Below are 16,707 nucleotides of genomic sequence, written 5' to 3' on the forward strand. Positions count from 1 at the left end.
TCTCTTCTGGCCTTGGAATCTATGAATCGTCTTGATCTCTGATAACATTTCATCTTTTTTATCTGAAAAGGGTACCGTCAGTCTGGGGTAGGTAGCGTCCCCACATTGTCTTTGGTGAAGACAGTTGCAAAGAGGTAGTTTAGCATGTCTGCAATATCCTTATCTTCCTTAACTGCTCCCTTTACTCCAGTGAATCAACTGACACTGTCAGTCTGGGGTAGGTAGCATCCCCATATTGTCTTTGGTGAAGATAGTTGCAAAGAGGTAGTTTAGCATGTCTGCAATATCCTTATCTTCCTTAACTGCTCCCTTTACTCCAATGGATCAACTGACTTTGTCCCAGGTTTCTTGCTTCTGATATACATATAGTATTGAAAACTAAACAAACAAATTATGTTTGCATATTTGTTTCTCATTTTAAGCCATCTATGAAAAAAATAAAAGGAACTCTTGCTTCTCAAGCGTTAGCAGGATCAGCTGGATGTTACACTTCCTTGAGTAGACTGATTCCAGAATGAATGAATCAAACAGATTTCTTAGCACCAGAAAATCTTTCTAATTAAGATCTCTTTTTATTATGATTTGTAATATGTTAGGAAGAGAAAACTTATTTAGAACCATATGGCAAATCTTGTCCTCAATTACTGCAGTAAAGATAGTGGAGTTACTCCAGATGTATACAGATATAACGGAAAACAGATTTTGATAATTGCTTCCAATTTTGTCGTCTTTCTTTTTATTACCCAATCTTTAGTAATGCTATCCTAAATAAAGTAGATGGCTGATTTATGATGGAAATATCTATAAAATAGAATGAAGTTTAACTAATTAAAGTCTACAATTCAGCAGTGCCTCTCATTTATAGGTGCAATTTGTAGCTGTAATATTTGGACTGCTATTATTTCAACCTGCAAATGACCTGTGGGTTTAAGTAATGCACATGGACTATTTGCTTCCTGATTTTGTGCCCAGAGGCAGTAGTTAGATGTCTAAGAATCAGTGTTTGTACCTTCAGTATTTTTCAGGAACATAAGACATAGGTGTCAATTGCACCTGTAAAAAGAATCACTTTATTGTGGCAGCTTGCACTTTTCATCTGGGGAATATTTTCATCTAGCAAGTATTTGTATCTCTATTTGCCTGAATTATACCTGATTCCAAGTAGAGACCCACTCTGATTTGTGCTCAAAATTGATTTGCAAATCCTTGGGGCATGGTAGGCCAACAGAAAGGGAAGTCACCTTCTGGAAAAAAAATACACCATACTTGCTGGCTTTTTTTTATAGCATGCACTAGAACATTTTACTTATGCCAATAAGCATTTTCTTACAGGGATGATACCCAGAAGTTATGGAATAATTCTCGTGCATGACAAGAGAATGTAATACTAAAGGCTAGATTCTTACTCTTCTTAAATAGCACCTTATTCTCTGAGTAGTCCCCATTGAAATGTATGGAGATATTAAAAGTACTACTTAATGTGAGCAATGATATAACAATATAGTCCCAAGTAATTTTAAAGTCAAATGACAACTTCAACAGAACAAAAACAATAGTGGAATTGTCAATGGGACTGTAATAATATATATACCTGTAATGAGGCTGGCAAATGGAAATCCATGCTGTGGTTTTGCATCTATGATTATATTTCAGTGTTATAATCTAGCAAAGAAAATGTAATTATAATGTGAGTATAATGGCTATATTTACAGGAAATGTTTGCTCATCTAAGCAAAGCAAGATCTAACAGTACATTTGTATAAACCACTGATGCAGTTCAGAAGTTCAAGATGTTCATCATAAGATGAAGAATTCTGCCATAATTTAAAAAAAGCCTGAAGAAAAACCTTACTGGATTTTTTTGTAGCAATGACCATCCCCTAACATTATTGTAAATGTGCCACTAAGAGAAATTTCTTTGAAAATGTACAATCTTCTCGCTTCTATCATTCTGAACACAAAGAAAATGGAAACAGATGTAAATCTCTCTTAAAATCTACAATTAAATATTTGCTTAGTGAGAAAATAGACCTTTTTTTAAAGGATGAGAAGATTTGAAAGTCATTGACCCAAGCAAAGATGAAGGACAAGAATATTTAATTGAAAATGGATCAGTATAATTCATCATCTAATGGAAGAAATCAGCAAGATAAAGAAAAGTGGTTATTTGAATGTGACTAGTGGGCAAGATAAAGAATGTGTAATAAAAGTCAGAAAATAAAGGAGTGGCAAAGGGAATTGAAGTCCAAACAGAATCTTTTTTTCCCCTTCATCTGTCTTTTATTCTCTTGGCTGCCTTCGTGATATCTTCATCTCTTCTACTTCTTTTTTTATAACCACATCTTTATGGAATTTCTTAATAAAAAAGAAACCCATACAACTTCTTTCTCAGTTTCTCAACTTTATCATTCCCAGGTGCTTCCTTTTGTCTTTTTAGTTGCAGATACATCAAATATTACGGAACCTAATTTGTTGCAATGCTTTGGAAAGTAATACTATTTTGATATCTTGCTTCTTTCATTTTTTTAATCCAGGTCATGTGCTGAACGTCCTTTGTTACTCAACCATATTTCAAAGAATTGTATCTGGATTAGACCGCCTCACTAGAGCTTGCTCACATTTCTTTATTACATATATTTTTATCACTGTTTTCATCCCCTGCCTTTCATTTGCTGAAGCCAAAATGAGGCTGTCTCTCTGATGAGGAATTTTGAGAAAATCACTTCATTTGAGGTAGCTGATCTAATGAACTGGCCAAATAACCAGGCACACACACCAGGCACTAGCCAGTCCCCCTCTCTCTGGCAGCTTTTGCAGCCAGAGTGTATGAGCGCTCGATGATGTCATTCTGTCTCCCAGCAGGAAAAACTTTTTTATAGCTATAGAGAGAGAATTTGTGAATGTAACTATGTGCACTATTCTGTTATGTGAAAATGTGGCAACCCAGTTATTCACATCTGTTTCTTTGTGCATTTTAATGCTCAATGTGCATGACAATGATGCTAACTATGCAGTGTCGCTGAGGAGTGGGGAGCCACCGGGCACTGCACCCCCATCTGCAGCCAGATGTGACTCTCAGCCAGCAGGTAGAACAGAAATTTTATTAGTTCACAGGGACACAGCATAGAACATACTTGTTAGCACAGGATCCAGGAGCAGCCAATTCAACCCATCTTGGGGAGAAGGGGGTCCAGAGTCCTGGCCCTGGCCCCTCTTTCTGTCCCCCAAGCCAGCTAGACTCCCTTACGCACCCAGCAGCATACCTCCAGTTTCACCAGTTCCACCTCCCCTTTTGTCCAGCTTCCCAGGCAAAAGGTGTCACCTGGTCACACCCCCTTCTCAGGCTCAGGTACCTGTGTACCTGATGGGCTAAGCATACTCCCTCAGTGAACCATACCTGAAATCCCCATCCACATCTAAATAGTAATTCAGTATCCAGGGAAACTGAGGCAAACACACAGGGTTACTACAGGGCAGTAGAAATCAAATGCAACATAAGAAAGCAAACTGAGAATCCAATCCCCGCTTTGTCACACATACACTACTATTCTGTTATGAGAAAATGTGGCAACCCAATTACTCACATACCTGTTTCTTTGTGCATTTGAATCCTCAACGTATATTAACAGTGATGCTAACTATGCATATAAGTACCTTAAACAAATGCAAAGACAGCTTTGCTGTGCTATGAAGTTCTATGTGCTTTATAAAACATCTTCTGCTAACCACTTCAATTTTGACTCAACACGTTATGTGTTCAGCTACTAGTGATACAAACACAAGAGGTTAAACATTTCTCTGTTAATTGCTAGTGGTTACATATTGTGAACAGTAGACCCATCACCTTAAAAGAAATGTGCTTCATTCTAATAGCAACTCAAACATGCTGGAGAATAAGGTTTCACAAATATGTCAGTGCATAACACTTTTGTTCAAATGTCACTCAAGAACTGCTACTAAATGTAAAAATAACCTGGTGAGGTGAATAATTTTAACTGTTTTTAAATCTTGTATTGTATCTGCCTTAAAAACTTCAGCAAAGCTAAGCATAATGAGACAGAAATAATCTCCCTGGAAACTTGTTTCTACAGGACTTTGCAGGACTGAAATATCCTGAGCTCCCTTACTGCACTGTGATAGTGTCCATGGGAGGAGGCAGATTGGAGCTGTTCCCTGTAGGTACATGTGTGCTCAACTAAGCACAGTGCTCCCAGGAAGTCAGTAGTGCCCCCACAGAACCAGCTTTGAAGAAGAATCAGCATGAAATCCCTTTGATTTGGGCAAGCTCTGCTAGGAAACACTGAAAAGGATAGGATAATATTCCCTCCACCTCCCCACTCTTTGCAATGACTAGTACCAATTAGCCTTGCACAGGGCCTATGTATTGGAACAAAGTTGTGGTGGTCACTGACATTTGCTACCACTGCTTTCTATAATTAGAGGAGTCAAAGAGAATTTTGCCTTCATTTTTAATGTATTGTTCAAAATCAGGAACTTAATTAGAACCATAGCAGATAATCCCCTAAAGTACCGAACCCCAATATAATTAGGCTTCATCATCATTACAAAGTTTTTTCTATTTCTTGTATGTGCAGTTCCTTTTTTTTCATCTTTTGAATGATCAATGTCATCTGCATCATTACAGAGCTTTCTCTGCGTGACAGCTTCTTTGCTTGTTATACAAAAGCTGCATGAAGTTTGACATGGAAATGTGCTATAGGATGAATAAGGGGGTAAAGACAAAACAGTGCTGGGGAGTGGAAGGTTCTAAAATGTCAGGGTGCTAATTAGAAACATGTTAAATTGTTCTCATGTGTATGAAGAAGAGAAGAGAGAAACCCAAGGTAGCTTAAAGTTATGTACATAACAGAGGGAATGGGTGCTGAAATTAAATTGAGGAGGAGGAGGAATCAGAGCCTTTAAGGAGCACATCTCTTTTACTGCAGAACTGTTCAGCCTAATTATCCTCTTCTGAAGTTAGTTACTGGTGTAACTTCATTTATTTCAGAGGGGTTATTCCTGATTTACATCATTACAAGATAAAAATCTGCCCCATGGTGACTTGGTGGCCTCTGACAAGGCTGAACGTAATTTATAATTCATGAAATCGTGGCAGGAAATTCTTCATCAGTTCTTGAGGTGGGGAAAGATAAAATAGATTGTGATATTTTATTGGACCCCCCCCCAAAAGGATTGTATTTTGAACATTGTCCACAGTTAATTTGTCATCCTTGGCAGTGATAGAAATTTTATTATAACAGAATTTTTATTATGAGAAATTGATGAGTAATAAAGTCTTCTATCATAAGACTTCCTCTTGCTTCACTGTCCTGAATCTTATGAGCACACAATTTAAATTCCCTTAAAAATGAGCTTGGAAAAAGTGTAGATAAATGGATACAGTCATTTAAACAATTCATGCATTTTATTTAAGAACTATATCTTGGCCTGAGTGCACACCTGAAATACAGGAACTGTGCTGGGCTAAAAGGGAGGGAATCCTGCTTGTAACAACATGAGGACTTGCAGAATCCTAAAATAGCTTCTATTACATCTTCAGAGCAGAAGTAGAGCCCAAGGTTTCTAGTCCCTACTCTATGGGATGCAAAGAGTAGTGGAGCTGGGACTACACAGGTAGGATGCTTTTATATTCCTCTACTTCTGTTCCTTACCTGCCCCCACACTGCCTAGCACTGAGATGCAGGGAGCCTGCAGATCGTAGCATGTAGTGTGATGGGATATGTAAGAATTAATAGTGGTCCGGAAAGGCAATACAATAGTGGTTGGGATCTGGCCAGAAGCACACAGATGAAGAGGCTTGTATCCCAGCATGCTGTGGGTGCCAGGGTTTTTCCTTCATCCTCAGTCTAAACTGATCCTGGACTTGGGGTTTGTCAAAATTTTGACAGCAGATGCATCTTTAAAAAGGCATGTCAAACAGAACACATAAAGAGAAGGACCCGAGATAGGGGGCATTGCAAATGCCAGCCTTAACGCCTTCCAGAAGGACCGAACCTGAGAGAGTTCATCACCATGGAAAATTGTATATTCTTTATATGTGATAGAGACTCCTGCCTTGCTCTTCCTGGTACTACAAACTGTTTAGACAATATCACAAATATGGATTGTCCTGAAAAATGTCTATCAAATCTGAAGAAATTCCCTATTAGACAGGTAGGGAAAATTTCAGAGTATGGCAAAATCTCTTTAGAAATAGAAGTGTTTACATATGTCCAGTGATTTGTACACTGCTGATAAACGGTAATTGTGTTATGTAATGAGGTGTGAACTCACATTCAAATAGCAGAAAGATACAAGCAGAGGAGATCATATAAATGGATCGTAGCACCAGCAAATCTGATATATTTTGATAAAAAGAAACACACCCAAAGGTTCCCTCTATCCTAAAACAGTCACAACGCCATAGTGCTTTGGATTCTCTATTGAGTAAGATAACATCCCTCTTCAAAGAAAGATATGAAAAAATTTTCATCTGAGTAAGTGATGTGCTGAGCAGGTTTAAGAGCCTCATCTAGTTTTAATGCAGCAAGAAACACAGCTTTACTTGAGAACTTAAACTATTTTACATTTCAGTAATGATTTTTCCAGACAATCAGGCAGTCTAGACATTCAGACCTTATTGCCTATGTTGTGAATGCAAACCAGCTTGTGACATAAGCTTGTGTTTAGCACATTCACATTCCTTTTCAGTAGCCATCAGGTGGCAAAGTTTAAAAATTTAAATTGTAGGGGTTAGTTTATAATCTTTGTACTTAAACCTCAATAATCTTTCTTTAGTTTTTAGTGGATTTGGATGCATTACCTATGAACATGCATTCATAGCAAAATGTTCTGCCCCTTGAAGAGTTGACATAGAGGCCCAACTACTGATATGAAGCTACAAAACAGGCCATTTCAAATGTTGATTCTCTTTGTCATAGCCACAGGAGATATAGGAGCACAATTCTATGGATCGACTATACGAAGACTTGATTTTCACAAGGAAAAACCCTGTGGAAGGGAACCAGTCTTTGTTCCATAGTGAACATTCTTTTCCCGTAAGCATGAAAAGTAAAATGTAAACAGTTTTCTAAATGAGCTAATGCATTTGAACACAAGACATGGCAGTCAGCCACACTAAAAATGGACATCACCAAAAACTGTAAAACAACCAAACCCAAAAACCACATCATATGAAGACATGACAGAAGAGCATGGTGAAAGAAATGGAATGCCTGTCACAGAGATGACTACTTCAACTTCTTGAAAATGTATCTTGTCAAGCAGTTCCACTCATTTGCTACAATACATATCTTTGGTTACATGACAAAGAACAGAACATAGCAAGCAGGAGGACATTGAATCCTCTCTCAATGTATTCATTGTATTGTTCTTCATTAGCACAAGTAGATGTAGTAAGAAGCACAAAGCCTCATGAAAAGAATCCACACGAAATTCCACAACATGCATATGTCAAGTCACCAAATTATACCCGCTGGGTAACATTGTCCTGACCATAATGGATTCAAATATTTCATTTGGAATTGTTTATTTTCTCTCTCTGGTTCTTTTGTACAAATGCCAGGGCGGATTCTTTTCTTCTATAACTCATAGAATGTTGCTTAAAAGTCCACATGCCCTGCTAGATGCACCAAGTTCTTGATCAAACTCACTGGCTGTGTCTAGACTGGCATTTGCTTTTGCGGAAAAACTTGCCAGCTGTCTACACTGGCCGTTTGAATTTGCGCAAGAACACTGACGATCTAATGTAAGATTGTCAGTATTCTTGTGCAAATACTATGCTGCTCCCATTGGGGAAAAAGCCCTCTTGTGCAAATGTATTTGTGCAAGAAGGCCAGTGTAGACAGCTAAAAACTATTTTGCGCAAAAAAGCCCCGATGGCAAAAATGGGGATCGGGGCTTTCTTGCGCAAAACCGCGGTTAGATTGGCACAGACGCTTTTCCGCAAAAAGTGCTTTTGCGCAAAAGCGTCCGTGCCAATCTAGATGCTCTTTTCCGCAAATGCTTTTAATGGAAAAACTTTTCCGTTAAAAGCATTTGCGGAAAATCATGCCAGTCTAGACACAGCCACTCAGTTCAGTTCTCTGGAAGAGGAAACAACCTCTGTGTCTGTCACTCCTAAAAAGTAGAAACTATCATTTGCATAAACTTTATTATAGTGTCCCAAAGACTCACAGAAAGGCCTCTGGGAAGCAAGAGGCAGAAAAAAGCAAACCAATCACAATGAAAACATATCTGGTCATTACCAAGAGGCCAGATTGTGAAGCCCTTTTTACACTGTAAGGACATTTACTTGTGAGTATTCCCACTGAAACCAATGCAACTGAGTAAATAAGTGTTCACTAGGGTACAGAAGGTCTCTATAATCTGCATGTAAATTAAAAATATATAGTTCTTCTGTATTAGATACGCTTTAAAATGTGTATATTGTAGTCTTAGGCTATAGAGTACATGCTTTTTGTGAGTGCACAAGTACTGTAATACTGAGTCTTTTTGTCCAGTTATGTTCTTGTGAAGTATTTACTTACTGTCCTCTAATCTGTATTCATATTTGTCTTAAATCAAAACACCAAAAAGATTATTTAACTTGGTTCCATAGTTATTCATCTTGTTTGCCAGTCAAATATTGAGGACCCTGTTCACTTTATATAATTTCTTAATAGTAAGGGTAACATGTTTGGCTGTTTTTAAACTGTGTCTGAAACTCAGTGGCTCTCCTCTTCAAGGAATCTTCATCATTTTAGGAGGTGATGAGAATTTTATATCAAGTACCAAAAGCAGCCTCCATCTGCCAAACTGCACACAGCACAACTGCTCTGTCAGGGTACACTGCATAGCTATTTCAAAATAAACTATTCCGGAATAGTTATTCCAAAATAGCTTATTCTGAAATAGCATGTCTACACTGCAGGGAAGCCTCAAAATTGATTGGAGGCAGGCTTCCCTAATGTGCTATATTGATTTAGAACCCCTGGAAGCGCTGGGCAGGAATAACTTAGAATGGTCCCGGGGAGAGGCTGTTTGGAAATAGCAAGAGTGGAGCACACCTAATTTCAAAATAGCTATTTCAGAATGGCTGTGTCTACACTGGCATGAATTTCCGGAAATACTTAAAACAGAATAGTTTCCGTTATAAGTATTTCCAGAAAAAGAGCGTCTACATTGGCAGGCTGCTTTTCCGGAAAAGCCCTTTTTCCGGAAAAGCATCTGTGGCCAATGTAGATGCGCTTTTCTGGAAAAGAGCCCCGATCGTCATTTTCGCAATCGGGGCTTTTTTCCGGAAAAGACTACTGGGCTGTTTACACTGGCCCTTTTCCAGAACAGTGTTCCGGAATAAGGACTTATGCCCAAGCGGGAGCAGCGTAGCTTTTCCGGAATAGCGGCTGATTTTGTACAGTAGAGCATCGTTGCTTTTCCGGAAATTCAAGGGCCAGTGTAGACAGCTCGCAGCTTATTCCGGAAAAGCGGCTGATTTTCCGGAATAAGTGGCCCAGTGTAGACACAGCCAATAAGTATTATTCCTCGTAGAATGAGGATTACAGATTTTGGAATAAGTTGTCCATTATTTCAAAATTATTTCAAAATAACGGAATGGCTGTGTAGGCGCTCTCATTTTTTTTTGAAATAACGTTAGTTATCTTAAAATAACAGTGCAGTGTACATGACTCTTGCAGTGGTGCAATATTTCAAATACAATAAAGAACATAGTCCTCCACCCTTACTTAAACTGGGTAGTGTTTGCATACACAATTAGCCTCACTGGGATTATTTGTGTGAGTACAACTCATTACCTGCAATGGTGCCCACAATGAAAACTGTGAGGAAAGCAGACAGTGCCAATTTACCTAAATAGTTAAAACCACTTAACAGGTTATATAACTTGCAAAGCATTGTAAATCCAATGTATAGTCCTACATCTGTACCATCCTGCGTAATTCTGGATTGATGGAGAGATGGTCTGGATAGACTGCTTTTCTTGTTAACACAGACTTCTGTGATCACGAAATCATAGAATCCTAGGGCTGGAAGAGACCTCAGAAGGTCATCGAGTCCAGCCCCCCTTCCCAAAGCAGGACCGACCCTAACTAAATCATCTCAGCCAGAACTTTGTCAAGCCAGGACTTAAAAACCTCTAGGGATGGAGATTCCACCACCTACTAGGTAACGAGTCCAGTGCTTCACCACCCTCCTAGTGAAATAGTTTTCTTTAATATCCAACCTGGACCTTCCCCACGGCAACTTGAGACCATTGCTCCTTGTTCTGACATCTGTCACCACTGAGAACAGCTTCTCTCCATCCTCTCCGGAACCTTCCTTCAGGAAGTTGAAGGCTGCTATCAAATTAAATGATTAAATAAGATAGTAAAACTGAGCAATATTTCATCAGAGCAATGAATCCAAAACCGATTAAATAAAAACTTCTCCCTTCCCTCTCTATTATTTGCTTATTCATTGCATTGTTCCTACAATTTGATTCTTGTGGATGAGGTCTGATGAGACATTAATTACAGCACCAAGTTTTGTGCTTACACTATTCCAAAGACACGGTTAGGGTTGCAGCAGCAAGCAGTTTACAACTTTGGATGTGATTCTGTCACTTTGTTTACTCATACTGAGTAGGCCTACTGATTGGGTGAGTAAGGATGGCAGATCGTGGCCTGTAGAAAATATTTTGGGGGATTCTTTGTTCCAAAGAAATGACACTGGAGAATTAATTTTTATCATAACAATTACAAAATGAGGATTTCAGTGATCTGAAAAAGGGAGATGTTAGAACAAAGACTTCCAATGACAAAAGCAATCTTGTGTTTCTTACCAGTAATTTTTTCCAGAGTAATTTATTTGGAAACATTGACTGTGACTGCGTGGGTACAGCAGACAGCTAATACTAATGAAGGGTATTTAGCATTAATGTGCAGAACTCTCTTTAAAAACAGGTGCTTCTTCTGTCATGGCAGCTTCTGGATCTCTGAAAGTACAGAAAGGACACTCTCTGCAAGCTGGTAGGTGTAACAGGTTACGTTGTGTGTATGTGTATATGTAAAAGTGTGCCACTTTGCCCTTAAAACAAAAGAGTTTTAAAAGTGATATTTAACAGTGATATTTCCTGATGCAATCTGTGCTATGGTTTATTTTTCTATTCAATTTGCAGATGAATTAATATTTTGTTAGACACAGCATTGACAGGTGGAATAAGTTTAGAAAAGGCAGTGACAGGTGGGATGTGTGCCAAGGCACAGGCATTAATCCTCTTCGTATCAGTGAAAGGCTGCCAATATTTTAACAAGGGGCTCCCACAAACAATTTCCACCTTAACCTGTCATAAATCCTATATACTGGAAGTGATGGCCATTTAAAGTATATGTCCCTATAACAATGAAGGAGCGAGGAGACTAACCAAGGCAAACAAGCACAGTAAGCTGCAAATATCTGTAGCTGAAAATGCAATGCAAGTACATTGATAGCATAGGATAGCCTTCTGATTGCAACACAGCACACGTATTTCCAAAACATTCCCTAGGGAGAAAACCCTCAGCTCCATCTACAGAGTCTTCACACCCCATTCCAATCAAAATAATGCAATGTGGTCCATTCCAAACAATGACAAATTTCCTGTTGTGAAGCAGAATCATTTCCGGGAGGGATGGTTTCAGCGATTTCTGTATTTAGTTCTTCAATTGGTTTTTTTTTAGCGTTGTTATTTAGATTATGTGTCTAGAAATCAAAAGAAAGCGGTTGTAGGCTTTATTATCACCATCCAATTTACTAGCTACCATGGGGCCAAATATGTTGGGAATTTTTCAATGCTCTAGGTCCTAAAGGTGGTTTTGGGTTGATGGCACCGCCAGCTGAACTTGGAACTTCTACTGGCCCAGAAGAACCTGGTGAGTAAACAGCACTGCAACCAACTACATCAAAAGGCAGTAAATTCTGTACTTTCCAGAAGAATTATTCTGTTTACCTACCCATCTTCTTTGAGGAGGGTGGCTACTTGGTTTCATGAAAGAGATTGATTGATTGTTTCCCACATTTATTCTAAATTAAGTGCAGTGGTTAGTTATACCCACTTGTTTTCCCTAACCTCCCACCATAGCATATATGTGAGCAGTTCCATATATGTGTCCCCAATCCATCAGGTCCACGGTTCCATACATGAATTCTTTATGGTGAAGACCCTTGCATTTGTTTTCTGCTGAGTATTTATGTATAGAACGTTTGAGGGAAATGTTTGCTTGCATTAAATGGATTATTAATAATTGTGAATGACAGCATGAATTGTATGTTCATTTTTTTAGGAGGAGCAGTAGGCTATTCAACAGATCTACCTGTAGCTGATCGACCCCACAGCGAGACAACAACCTATGTTAATATTCCTGTCAGTCCTACATCAAAGAAGCAGCTCCACTACATGGAATTAGAGCTTCAAGAACCTAGCACAGGCATAAGAGGTAGAGATCTTTACGTATGCCATTACTACAACTAAACAATGTTAAATGTAAACTGTGTGCATGCAGAGGGAAGTCCTGTGCTCCCGGCCGCCAGCTGCTTGTGCTGGGACTTGCCCACGATTGTCCACATTTAGAAATACTGTATTAGGGACAACTATTCAGCTAAGAAGAGTCTCTGGAGTCTATTCTGTCCCCAGCTCAAGCAGGATTGTGCTCGCCTTTTATTAGCCCTCTGGTCGTTAGGTCAATGCCTCTCCATTGCAAATATGTGGAAATTGGGTCCCATTGTCCCAGAGCCACAAAGGATATTTAAAAGAGCTCTAGAGGTGATCCTGGCAATTACAGACCTGTAAGTCTAACATCAGTACTGGGCAAATTAGTTGAAAGTATAGTAAATAATAGAATTGCCAGACTCATCGATGAACATAATTTGTTGGGGTGTGTGTGTGTCAACATGGTTTCTATAAAGGAAAATCATGCCTTATTAATCTACTAGAGTTCTTTGAGGGGGTCAACAGACATGTGGACAAGGGGGATCCAGTGGATACAGTATACTTAGATTTTACAGTATACCAGAAAGCTTTTGACAAGGTCCCTCATCAAAGGCTCTTAAATAAAGTCAGATGGCACAAGATAAGAGAGAAGGTCCTCTCATGGTTTGATAACTGGTTGAAAGACAGGAAACAAAGGGTAGGAATAAATTGTAAGTTTTCAGAATGGAGAGAGGTAACTAGTGGTGTCCTCCAAGGGTCCATATTAGGACCAATCCTTTCAACCAATTTATAAATGATTTGGAGGAAGGGGTAAACAGTGAGGTGGCAAAATTTGCAGATGATACTAAACTGTTCGACATAGTTAAGATCAAACTATACATATAAAATTATGGGAATTAATTTTGCTATTATCACTCAAGAGAGAGATCTTGCAGTCACTATGGATAGTTTTCAGAAAACATCCACTCAATGTGCAGCCACAGTCAAAAAAGCAAACAGAATGTTAGTAATTATTAAGAATGGGATAGAGAATAAAACAGACAATCTCTTACTGCCTCTATAAATTCATTGTACGCCCACAACTTGAATACTGCATACAGATGTGGTCACCTCATCTAAAAAAAGATATCTTGGCATTGGAAAAGGTTCAGGAAAGGGCATCAGAAATGATTAAGGGTTTGGAACAGGTGCCATATGAAGAGATATTAAAAAAAAATCAAACTTTTCATCTTTGAAAAGAGGAGACTAAGGGGGGATAGATAGAGATCTAAAAAATGACTGGTGTGGAAAAAGTGAATAAGGAAAAGACTTGTCCCTATAACATAAGAACTGAGGGGTCAGCAATGAAGTTAATAGGTGATTGGTTTAAAACAAACAAAAGGAAGCTTTTCTTCATGCAGTGCACAGTCAACCTGTGGAACTCCTTGCCAGAGGATGTTGTGAAGACCAGGGCTTTAACAGGGTTCAAAAAAGAACTAGATAAATCCATGGAGGTTAAGTCCATTAATACTTATTAGCCAGAATGGGTAGGAATGGTGTCCCTAGCCTCTATTTGTTAGAGGCTGGAAATGGGTGACAGGAGAGGGATCACTTGGTGATTACTTGTTCTGTTCACTTCACCTGGGGCATCTAGCATTAGCCACTGTTGAACGACAGGCTACTGGGCTAGAAGGACCTTTAGTTTGATCCAGTATGGCTGTTCTTATGGTATTAAACAGCATTGATTTAAATGGTAGTTAAAAGCCTAAATACCTTTGTGGATCTGCGCCTGAGAGCCTATGGCCACATTTTTCAAATGTAGGTAAATAAAATTAACTAACTAAACCCATATGTAGGCACCTAAGTAGAAGGAGCCTTATTTCCAGATGCACTGAGCACCAGCAGCTCTGTAGGGCTGCAGAGTATTATCACCTTTGGACTTGGGTGTCTCTGGCAGGGCAAAAACCCACACCCACGAAATTTATAAATCATAAAAAAAGTAACCCTACCAGGACTCCCGCCTCAGTGTGCCTAACCAGGAAGCACAGAGCATTGACTCTCCTTTGTCTAGAAACGGGTGTTCATGCTTCTTAGAGATGCAAGCCACCCAAAAGCCCTACTAACCTTTTGGACCTACCTGAGTATGGGCTGCTCCAGTATCTACCTGGCATAATTTAGGTGGTTCAGGGCCCAGTACCCCCTTCTTCTGGCATACACAGAGATCCTGGATGCTGCAGTAATGTTGGTAGAGTCTCCCAGAGCAGTGGGCAGTGTTCCCTGTAAACTGAGTGATTCAAATGCTGCCCAGTTGATTAGCAGAGCAGCCCCAGCTGGCAGCATGTGTTTCTATTGTGGTGCACATCTGCACATGCCTTGGGTGCACATAACTAAATTTATTCTGCACATGGATGGAAGAAATTAGTGGGAACATGTTAGTGGGTCTTGGCATTAGGGTGCTGTTAAAGATGAATGTGACTTCACCCCTTTCAGAGGTAATGTTTCAAGTTGTTTGCAGACTCAGGTAGATGCTATTTCTTTGCCTGTACTTGATTCATTGTTTCAAGGTTTAGAGACTTGTCTTTTGAAAGTAAACTGAAGCTAAGAACTTGAGTTAATTACATGACTCCAGTAACTGGGGCCCTAGGCATGGCTCTATGGATCTTGGACAAGATGCTGAGTCTCTGGCATGATTCATCAGACAAATAGCCCATCTAGCACAGTATTCTCTCTTCTGATAGTGGCCAGTGCTGGATGCTTCAGAGGGAATGAACAGAAAGGGCAATTTATCAGGTGATCCATCCCCTGTCATCCTGTCTCTGCATCTGACAATCAGATCTTTAGGGACATTCAGAACATGGGGCTGCCATTTGGGGTTGGAGAAATGAGGCCAAGGGATCTAGATCTATAAAAGGGCATAGACCCACATCCTCAAAGGTATCTAACTCTCATGGAAATCAATGGGAGTTAGGCACCTTTTGGGATCTGGCTTAGCTCCCCTACCACAAAATGGATTCCAGCCTTGAGTTATGTGCCCAGGCTCCTTTTACAATCAATGGTGAGAGTTCAGTCCCTAAGAATGCGATTGTCAGAAGGCACCACAGTGAGTGGGGAGCCACCTATAGTAGCCAGTCAGAAATGCTGAGGAGAGGGGCATTGCTTAAGCCATATTCCAAAAAGATAGTTAAGAACCTAACTCCGGGCCAGAGAGACTTGCCCATCTCCACTTGGAATTCACAATGATGAGTCCCCTCCTGAAGTGAGGTGCCTAATGCCAGACCCCACCTTTTCTTGGAAATAAACAAAGGACTCTCCCCTTGCACCCAATTGCTAGACACTCACCTGGGATGACTGGAATTTGAATCTCTCCTGGATGGCCTCTGTAGTACTCAGCTTACAGGTAACTCCGGTGAGAAACCTACTTAGGCCAAGATTGTCACTGGTTGAAATTATGATTTAGCCACTAGAAAGCATGCTTTGTTCTACTTGTTACCTTACCTGTGTCTTCGATATTTACGTATCATCACTGACATGTCTGTTCTTTAGAAATAAATTGATTCCTGTTGTGTTAGAAAACCACTTCAGTGCTGTGTGTTAAACTGGAGAATAAAGTCCTGAGCTAAACTAACAGGCTGGTGAGGGCTCTGCCTCGTTGGAGGCAGTGAATCTTCTAACTTCTGTGTCTAGTGGGAGGGCTGGACACTGCAGGGAGGGAAAGGTTGTTGGTATTGCCCTGTATGGAGTAACAAGGCTGGTGGGAGCCAGGGTGAGACCTCTGTGCTGTGAGTGGGTGTCAAAGCTGTGAGCCAAAGCTGAACAGCATGGGGCTCCCATGGTGACAGGACAGGCAGTGACAAAACTCCTTACTGATCTGGGTGAAGCTGCAAAGTGTCCCAGTCCCTCTCTTCTTCCTGCCATTTCACTTCTGGCTAGCTAAGGGGGCTCCTTGCTCAGCCTGTTGGCCTCTAAAAAATTCCCTTTCCTAGGGGCTCACTTAGCTGTCTTCATGCACAGGGGTCAGCTAAAGAGGTCAGCCATGCACATGGGTCAGCTGTCTCCATGCACACGGAGTCCAAGTGACATGGGGCCACCCATTTTAGGACTGAAAATTCCACTAGGTGGCAGATTACCTGGGGTGAGACATTGCTCCTCTCCATCAAGCAACACTTAAATCCTTTAAAAAATCTGTCTCTAAGGGTGTGTTAACTGCACCGTTAATTCGAGATAACTAGAGGTATTTTGAAATAACAATGCGTCTACACAGCCAT

The 16,707-nt window shown here is 40.0% G+C and overlaps 1 protein-coding gene across 8 annotated transcripts in view; it reads left to right on the plus strand.

The window, feature by feature from the left end:
- DOK7 (docking protein 7) overlaps positions 1-16,707 on the plus strand; it is a 253,658-nt gene that overhangs the window by 78,131 nt on the left and 158,820 nt on the right. For 4 of the 8 annotated variants that reach the window (XM_075930820.2, XM_075930821.2, XM_089777787.1 and 1 more), the window contains 3 exons: positions 10,959-11,024; positions 11,835-11,906; positions 12,318-12,470. In XM_075930820.2, the coding sequence (XP_075786935.2) occupies positions 10,959-11,024; positions 11,835-11,906; positions 12,318-12,470 (291 nt within the window). Of the gene's footprint in view, positions 1-1,712; positions 9,134-10,958; positions 11,025-11,834; positions 11,907-12,317; positions 12,471-16,707 lie in introns of those variants that run through there. The other 4 variants (XR_012904405.2, XR_012904404.2, XM_075930823.2 and 1 more) reach the window with 3 other exon arrangements.

The sequence above is a fragment of the Pelodiscus sinensis genome, chromosome 4, assembly GCF_052426305.1.
Source record: "Pelodiscus sinensis isolate ZL-2025 chromosome 4, ASM5242630v1, whole genome shotgun sequence".
NCBI classification, from domain to species: domain Eukaryota; kingdom Metazoa; phylum Chordata; order Testudines; family Trionychidae; genus Pelodiscus; species Pelodiscus sinensis.